Raw genomic sequence first — 9,760 nt, 5'->3', positions numbered from 1 at the left:
AACCAATTACGTTCGCCTATCGACGAGCAAGTTTACATTCCAAAAACCATCGAAGAAAATGTGTTGCAACCTTTTAGCTCACGATTATATACCCAAGGACTTTGATTCTGTCTATGGGGAAATTTTCCAAACTGAGAAGTCACCACTTTCTACATACTTGCAGTTTATGATTGGCTTTGTTTACACCTTTGACTATATAAATATGGACTGCTAGTTGGCTCTTTTAGGCTGTAAGAAACATCTACAGCGCCATCATCTCCTAAGCGACGATTTCCAATATAAAATAACATATGGTGTGGTGGGTGGCTTTTATCGCGACAGTAATGAATATTTGTGCAATATCCAAGAATTGACACCTATAAAATAGTAACTGTTTGGGAAAAAATTTTTAATTTTTTTAAATTAGAAAATAAATTAAAAATAAAAAATATAATCCCTACAATGATTCAAGAAACATTAAGAAATGTAAGATTAGATAAATTATTTATGAACTTTGACACACATATTAAAGATCTAGAAATATTAGAAAATCATAAATATGTAATAATAAAATTAATTATTACGTATTATTTAAACGTTAAATTAGCTTATGAAGGTAAAATTATACGTTGAATAAACACAAAGACTTCATAAAACGTAATTTAATTAAAACTGTAATTTCAGCGGGCAATAATTTATACTGTACACTTTATTATCCGAAAATGACGGTTCTCTAATGAGGTTTCTTTTTATTTATATGACATCACTTATTTGTTTTTATTTTTAATTACTTTCTATTTTTTGCTTTATATATTTTATTATTTTATATAGTTAGTTAGTTAGTTGATTTATTCGTTCCTTTTTAGGTTACAAATCTTTCTTACTCTATACTTAATTCTAATCTTATACACTATTCTTATCTCTACTTCTTAAACTTATCATAATCCTATCCTATCTTCCCCTATCGCTCTCCTTATACACACACACACGGGACCTTCGTTTTCGTCGCCAGTATCGTGCCTCTACATTCCTCCTTACTCGAATCTACATATTTACATATTTACATTTTCAGCCTCCCCTCTAGGCAGCACTCTCTCACTCACTCACTCTCCCCCTCCCCTCTACAGTCCCTACCTCCGATCCACCCCCTTCCCTAAATCTCTCTAATTTCGTCACCCATTCCTCCCCCTCCCCCCCTCTCCCAATACTTTCTCCACCCACTCCTCCCATGTCCCCCCTTACCACCCAGCTACCACATTCCTCCCACACATGCTCCCAAGTCACCACTTTCCCTCCACACATCCTACACAATCTGTCTTCCTCTTTTCCCCAGTACACCCCCTCTCTCACCCCCTCTCCCATTCTATACCTTGCCATCCTTGCCCATCTGCTTTCCGCCCATCCTTTTTTTAAATATTCCGGAATCCCTTCTCCCTTCACTTTCTTAAACCACCTATTATACCTCGATCCCACAATTCTGTCCCATCTCTCCCTCCTTTGCTCTTCTCTGTCTTTCTCCTCTACCTCCCTAAAGTCAAATCTCCCCTCCTCTCTTCTCTCTTCCACTTCCTTCATCCCCGCACCCTTTTCCTCGAAAAATTTTTTCCTCTCCTTCTCCCACTCCGACAGCTTTCCCCCCTTCTTTATTCTCTCCCTCATTTCCTCCCAACATCTCTTCGCTAACTCATTTCCTCTCCCATCCGCCAGCCTCCCTTCAAATCCCCATGCCCTTCTGCCCGCCCTCGTTCTCAATTTCTCCCTTTGCAGCTCCTCCCTCATGTATCCCGGCGTCCTCCAACTTACCCCCAGCAGCCATCTTAAATACTTTTCTTGCACCCTTTCCACTCGCTCCCTTTCCCTCCAACCCCACACTTCCACCCCATATGCCATCACCGACCATACCAAAGTGTCAAACATCCATACCCGCTTCCCCCAATCTCTCCCAAACTTTCTTTTCCCTATACTCCATACTTGTCCCATTGCAGCTATTCCCCTCTTTACCCTATCCCTCACTTGTTCCCCCTGCCCCCCGTTTCTCTGAAATATGTACCCCAGGTACTTGTAACTTCTAACTTCCTCCACCTCTTTTCCCTCCCATCTCCACCTTACCTTCTTCCTTCTCCCCCCTCCCTTTCCGAATCTCATTATTTTCGATTTTTCCCCATTCACCACCAGTCCCTTTCCCCTCATATACCTTTCCAACCTCGCCATCATCGCCTTCATCCCATTCTCATCCTCCGCCAATAGGACTATGTCGTCAGCGTATGCTAACGTGTACACCTTCCCCCCCTCTTACCCCTCCCCATAGTCCCTTCCTCATGTTGTCTTCCAAGTCCGCCGTCACTAAATTGAATAGTCCTGGACTTAGCGGGCACACTTGTCTGACCCCCCTCCCCGTCCAAAAAACCTCGCTTACATCCCCTCCCATCCTCACCCTGCTTTTGGTCTCCCTCATCATCTCCTCACATCTCCATACCGTCCCCTCGCTAATTCCCCTCTCCCTCATCGCCCTTACTAACACCTCTCTGTCCACAGAATCAAACGCGGCCTTCAGATCAACAAAGAAGGCCACCAATTTGCCTTTCTCCTTGCTAAGCTGCCTGTTCACCAAGTAGTTCAGCACATATATGTTGTCCATTGTCCCCATTCCTTTCTTAAACCCCGTTTGATTCTGTGGCACTTTATTTCCCTCTTCCACCTCCCCCTCTGCCCTATCTGCTACTACCGTTGCGTATACCTTATATAGTGATGGCATTAACGTCACCCCCCTATAGTCGTCTACCCTTTCCCCCTCCTCCTTCTTCCTTATCGGGACTATCATACCCTCACTACAGTCCTCGATCCACTCCTCACCCTTCCATACTCTATCGCATATCTTCCATATCGCTTCCTCTAGTTTTTCCCCTCCGTACCTCCACACCTCGCTCGGAATCTCGTCCCCCCCTGCTGCCTTCCCATCTCTTATCTTTCTTGTCGCTCTTCTTATCTCCTCCCTTGAGAGCTCCTCTACTTTTCTTTCGTCCTCTCTCTTTTCTCTTCTTGTCCCTCTCACTACTCTCTTTTCCACTCCTCCCAGCAGTCCCTTAAAATACTCCACCCAATCCTCCATCCCAATCCCCTCATTCACATTCCTCCTTTTCCTTCTCTCTCTATTAATCACCTCCCACACCTGCCCCTCTGATCTCGCCCTTTTCACTACTTCTGCCCACCTCTCTCTTTCTTCCTCTTTTTTCCTCTGACACAACCTATTATGCTCTCTTTTCGCTTCTCTATACCTCTCCCCCCCTCCCCTTTTCTCCTCCACTCCCTCAGCTCTTTTCTCACCCTTCTTTTACTCTCTTTGCATTCCGAATCCCACCATCCTCCCTTCTTTCCTCTCTCCTCCTTCTGCCCCCCTCTCAGTATCTCCTGTACCTCCTTCTTCAATTCTTCCCAGTCCATATTGTCTCGGTCCCCCTTCTTTACCATACCTCCTCCATTCTCTCCCCAAATTCCTTCTTTCCTTCCTTTGTCCACCTCCATTTCCTCTTCCCCCTCCCCTCTTTCCTCCTCCTCTCCCCCCTTTCCTTAATCCTTACCACCAGCGGAAAATGGTCCGATTCAACCCTGTCTTCCACCTTCACTCCCACCACCCTATCCCAAACCTCCTCCCCCCCCGTCACAGTCCAGAACCGAGTCCCCTCGACCCCCTGAATATGTCCATTCAACCTCTTCATCCCCCTTCCCGCAACCATTAAATATATACCATCCCACCTCCTCCAACTTACTTACCAAAAATCTTCCCTCCGCATTCACCTTTTTGTCTTTTGATCTTCTCCTCTCTTCCTCTTCTCTCTCATTTCTCCCCTCCCACCATCCTCCCATTTCCCCGGTTCTCGCGTTGAAATGCCCTCCTATCATTGTTCGCACCCCCTCCTCCTTTTCTTCTGCCCAATTTTCAATTATCTGCCATTTTTCCTTTAAGTCCCCATTGCTATAAACCCCCACTATTCTCTATATCTCCTCTCCCACTCGTACTTTTCCTACTATCAGGCCCTCCATTAGCTCTCCGTTTTCCACTCCTATTACCTCTATCTCTTTCCTTATCCCCATTAACATTCCCCCCACCGCCCTCCCCTTCTTGTTCCTTCTCCCTGCCAATTGCACCTCCCATCTATACCCCCGAGGCAGCCTCTCTTTTATTCGCTCCCACCCTCTTTTCTCTAGCCACGTTTCCAATAAGATCACTATATCCCATTCCGCAATCGCTCTCCAAAACTCCACGTCCTTGTTTCCTACCCCCGTCACATTCCAGAACCCCACTTTCATTGCTCTACTCCTCCCATCATCCTCCTCTCTCCTTCTCTCTCCCGCACCTCTCCTCCAATGCCATCCCTTTGTCGCCCCTTCTCCTATCCCCCTTCCACTCCTTTCTAAGCCCTCTCTCTCGCTTCCCCCGCGTTTTCCTTTCCTATTTTCATCCCTTTCTTTCCCCACCCCTTTTTTATCCCTTCCTCCTCTTCATCCCAGAACCACCATTCCCCATTTACCAACGCCTTATTCTCTCCTATCCAAACCTTTGCTCCCTTCCTTTCCTCTGCTTTTACTATCTCTCTAAACTTCCACCTGTTCTGCCTTTCCTTCCACGTTAGATCATCTCCTTTCCAAATCTCTCTCCCTCCTCTCTCTCCTCTCTTTTTCCTCATAATTTCCTTCCTGTCATCTTCCGATCCTAGCTTGACCACCACCAGGCCACCCCAATCTCCCCTTCCCGCCCTCACCTCCCTCACCTCCTCCACCTTTACTTCCGCTCCTATCTGTCTAAATATTTCCCTAATTCTCCCCCCACGTCCCCCTCCTCCCCCTTAACGCCTTTCACCACCACGTTCCTTCTCCTCCTCAATCTCTCCTCCCTTTCCCCTGTTCTTTCCAGTTTTCTCACCCTTTCTTCTATCTCCGCCCTTCCTGTATCTCCTCTTCCTCTCTCTTCCCCTCCTCCGCATTCCAATCTTTTCAATCTTCTCTCTAGCTCCTCTATCTTTTGCCTTCTCCCCTCCTGCCCCTGTCCTTTCTCCCCTTTTTTCTCCAACTCTCCTATTCTTTTTTCCATCCTCTTCTTCTCCTCCCCCCAAGCCTCCTCCCTCTTCATCATATTTTCCAGCTCTACCATTAATACTGTCATCCTATCCTCCATTCTCTCCTCCATCCTCTCCCATTTTCCCTTGAGCTCTTCCATCCATTTCTTTACCATTCCCATCATCATTAATCCCTCTCCCTCCTTACACGGTGATCTCGGCGTCTTTTTACTTTTGCTGAACAACTCCAGCTCTTCCTCCCTTCCTGTTTGACTTATCTCCTCTTCACCTCCCTCCTCCTCCAATTCCCTCTTCCTTTTCCACAAATCCAGTATACCTACACTCCCCGTACGTTCCCTTCCCCCTCTCCCTCCTCTTCCGCTCCTCCCTGCCCCTGTTCCCTCTTTCTCCATCTTCCTACTTTACCTTTCCTTCTTCTTGTCCCTTTCCTACGTTTCCGCTCCGAGTCTCCTCTCTATGTCGCCTCGCACACTCTGCTGATGCGTACTCGCCTTTCTCTTTCCGCCGCAGCGCAGCGCGCGCCACTCTATACTCTTTCCTATTCCGCGCCTGTGCGTTCGCGCTCTTTTCCTCTTTCCCTCCTGCCTCCCACTTCTCTTCACCACTCTCGCGTTTACCTCTCTTCCTAACCTCTCACTCTCACTCAAATTTTCTCTCGCTCTCTCTCTCTCTCAATCACTCACCCCGTTCATACTCCGTTTACTCCACCACTCTACTCCACTCGCACTACCTCCTCGCCCACCTCACTTTTCCAACTCTCTCACTCCGCTCACTTTCTGCCTTCTATAATGCACACCGATACTTGCACGCTTCTATCCCCACTTGCTCCGAAAACGGAAGTATTATTTTATATATATATATATATGCATATATATATATATTAATTACATAATTTTTTTAAATATATCTTTAATAATAAAATATGTACATTTTGTATTTATTTTCTTTTAATTTAGTAAAATTAATTCTTATTTTACAGAAATATTATCGCATATTTTGGAGTAAACGTATAAATTCAAAGCGATATATTGTATTCCGTCTCTTTCTTTTCTGATTTTCTACTATTGCTGTCTCGCTTTTTTGTTTCACATTTCTGCCACTTAGGAGATGGAAGCGTTGCAGATCTTTCTTACACGAAAACATAGGAAAGTGGAGGGGTACTAGCAGTCCATATTTATATAGTCAAAGGTTTACACCGAATACTTGATACGCGTAATATTTAGTAACTTTTTATTCAATTATCTTAATTTCGGTAATAAATTTAATGAATAGTATATTAAGCTGGTACAATATGAATCAAGATGATTAATTAAATATAGATATCACGTATAAATTTACACGTATTGTCAAAATTAAAACAATTTAATAGAAAGTTACTTGTTAGTATGCGTGTCAAGTGTTCGGTGTAAACTAGGTCATTAATGAAACGACACGAGCTTCGACAGGTCCCGATAGCACACAAACCACTCACAATGGCAGATGCCTAGAGATTTTCCGTAAGTTGGGTAAGATATGTCAGGATGATTGGTTGGTGGGCTATCGGGATGTGCGCTATCGGAACCCTCCCCTCGAGCTCATTGGTCGTTACGTTAATCATGAACTGTAAGTATGTAGAAAGATAGCGACTTTTCAGTTTGAAAAATTTCCCCGTGGACAGAATCAAATAGCGAATTCGATTGGCGTGCACTCGCCCCGTTCCAGGGACTGGTAACTTTTTGTTACTAGGCGCACTTGCTCGGAGTGTGTATTTTTATACTGAACTGAGTGCGGGTATTTACACTAACCTAGGTGAAGTTATTTATTTTTCTTTTTTTTTACATGGGGAAATCTTCATGGATACCCCTCCCTTCCGAGGGGAAGGGAAGCGGTTATGCCGGAATCTTACCGGCTAAAACCCCATGGTGGTCCACCTTTACATGAGACATGAGGGGCGCCCCGGGCTTGCGAAGGCATACTCCAACGAGCGCCCCCCGAGCCACTTCCCCTCTCATATTAGGCGTGGGAGAGGGACGTCCCAACTGGAGACCGTTACGGGACCACCACGCAACGGTCTCCCCTGCCGAGGAGCTGCGTGCAATGGGATAGGGTGCCCCCGCACCCGATCCCTGCAGCTCCCAGCAGTCTTGGGCTGGAGGGCCAGGCACATCTCGCCCGTTCTTCCCTCCAGCCCGTGACTGTGAGGAGAGTTTACAGGACCCGGGCAAATGCCCGGGCCCTTCTCCCCGGTTTTCTCTTGCGACAGGGAGCGGCGTTCGAGGCCGACTCCCTACGTCTCTCGTCGCTCTCCTTCTGTGAGGTAATGGACTCACAAAAGGAGAGCGCGGCTGCCCAGGTCTCCTCCCCTTCGAGCATGGCACGCACCATGCTCTCCAGGGAGAAGTCAGCCTGGTTAATATTTAGGGCCTGAAGTAAGACCCGACGGTCAACATCCCATGCTGAACATTCCAACAGGGTGTGATTCGCCGAGTCCACCCAAGCCCTACAGTGGTGGCACGCACTGGTGGGTTCACGCCCTATGCGGTGCGGGTACTCACCGAAGCAACCATGCCCGGTGAGCACCTGCCCCAACCTGTATGTGAGGGATCCGAAGCATCGCCGGCCCACTTCTTTCAAAACGGGCCCGATGGCGCCGACGACGCGAGAGCCCGGCCCATCTAGGGACAGGCCCTCGTTCCAATCCTCGACAGCGCACCTCCTTTTTTGGAGGCGCCACACCTCCTGCTCTTTGTGTGTCCAGGGAGCCGGGGACCCGGAGACGCGCACGCTTCTCTTTGTACGCATGTGCGGACACGCGCGCCTCGAGCACCCACGGGAGCGCCCCGGCCACTAGCATCGCCGCCACAGTGGCGATGGTCCGGTAACCCCGTGCGGCACGGACGACCAGCCCGCGCTGAGAGCTCTGTAAGAGGTCTTTTAAGCGATGGCTGGCCACCACATCGGCGTACCACACGGGGGCGCCATACAACGCTATTGACAGGACCACGCCGAGGTACAGGCGGCGAGCTCCTCCACCAGGTCCCCCGAGATTGGGCGTCAGCCTGCCGAGACTGGCAGACACTACGCGCACTCGAGGGATTAACCGCAGGAAGTGCGGCACAAAACTCCATTTGCTGTCGAGGATGAGACCCAGATATTTCATCTGGGTCCCAATTGGGACTCGGACTCCCTCTACGGCAAGCTGGGCCCCGCGCGGTGGTCCCCTTGCCCGAGGTCCGGCAAACCAGATAACCTCGGTCTTTTGGGGGGCCACGCGTAAGCCCTGCATCCGTATGCGACCCACCAGAAGCTCCACCCCGACCTCGGCGAGGCGAACGGTGCTCCTCCAATCTTCCCCCCAGGCCAGGAGTAGTGTGTCATCGGCGTAACACACTAGACCCAGCCCGGTGAGGAGGGCGACCCGGAGGACCCAATTGTATCCGAGGTTCCACAGGAGCCGTCCTAGGACCGACTGTGGATCCCCCGTTTACGGTTCACCCCGTACCGCCCCGGGTAGCGGATGCTCCTGTCTCGAAGATAATCCCCGATTACTTTCTGCAAATACGCAGGCACCCGATGAAATCGGAGTGCCTGACGTATACACTCCCACGGAAGAGTGTTGAAGGCGTTGGCTATGTCCAGTGACACAGCCAACACCACTCTTCCGCGGGAGACAGCCTCATCCGAGAGGGCACGGACCCGTCGAATAGCATCGACGGTAGATCGCCCTCCTGGAATCCGAACTGGCAGTCGGCCAAATCGGGGCCCTCCTGAGACAGGTGCTCTCGGAGGCGGGCAGCTATAATGCGCTCCAGCATTTTGCTCGCCTCGTTGAGTAGGCAGATGGGGCGGTAGGCCGAGGGCGATCCCTCGGGCTTGCCCTTCTTCCGGAGGATCACCATTCTTGCCTCCTTCCACGCGGTGGGGAACCGCCCAGCCTTCAGACACTTTCCGAACAAGTGTCGGAGGCTGTCCACCAGTACTCCTGACACCAAGGCTAGGACCTTTATGGGGATGCCGTCCGGGCCCGGGGCTGTTTTCTTAGCCCGGAGCCGTTTGGCGATCCCTAGCACCTCGTCCCCCGAGACCTTGCGCGCGTTCCCCGATCGGGTACCGGTGGAGGGGGCACGCCGAGATGGGCCACCTCCCCCGCACCCGGAGGGAACAGGGTTATGACCACTGTCTCGAAGAACCGCCGGTCAAGACTTTCCGTGAGAGGAGCGCCCGCCTTCCTAAACTTGTTTCTCACGATGAGATAGGGGCGCCCCCACGGGTCACGGTCTACAGTCTTGACCAGCTCTTCCCAAGCCCTGGCCTTGGCGTCACCGATGGCTCGCTGCAGGGACCTTTTGGCTTCACGCCTTTGGTCCCTCAGCGACGCCATTACTTCCGCGTCCTGGACGCGCTTACGCGCGTAATGGGTGCACCGGTGGATCGCCCGATTGCACTCCCGTCTGAGCTAAGCAATCTCGGGCGTTCACCAGTGCAACCCCTTCTTACGGGGGGAGGGGCCCTTTTGGATGCGGGGCATCGCCGCATCGCAAATGCCCGTTAGGACGTTCCGTAGCCGCGCCGCTCCCGCGTCGACATCGGCCATCGGCCCGGTCAGTATCTCTGACCAGGCCGCTGCCTCGGCCGCGGCCATCAGGAGGTCGACGTCGAGCCTCCTGACGACCCAGCGGCACGGCGTATGGCCCCCCCTTTCGCCGCCAGCAGCCTGCTCACGCGTC

The 9,760-nt window shown here is 50.2% G+C and overlaps 1 protein-coding gene across 1 annotated transcript; it reads right to left on the bottom strand.

Annotated features, from left to right (window-relative positions):
* Nucleotides 1-4,771: 4,771 nt before the first annotated feature.
* On the bottom strand, nt 4,772-9,414 carry LOC105196141. The gene is made up of 4 exons (XM_039447991.1): nt 9,119-9,414; nt 8,583-9,015; nt 7,589-8,502; nt 4,772-5,348 (listed from the first exon to the last, which is right to left on the bottom strand). Exons 1-4 carry the CDS (start codon nt 9,412-9,414, stop codon nt 4,772-4,774), a joined length of 2,220 nt encoding a protein of 739 aa, XP_039303925.1.
* Between the last annotated feature and the right edge of the window lie 346 nt (nt 9,415-9,760).

Source organism: Solenopsis invicta, chromosome 4 (genome assembly GCF_016802725.1).
Source record: "Solenopsis invicta isolate M01_SB chromosome 4, UNIL_Sinv_3.0, whole genome shotgun sequence".
Lineage (NCBI taxonomy): Eukaryota > Metazoa > Arthropoda > Insecta > Hymenoptera > Formicidae > Solenopsis > Solenopsis invicta.
Note: the sequence above shows the minus strand (reverse complement) of the source record. Positions and strands in the feature narration are given on the sequence as shown.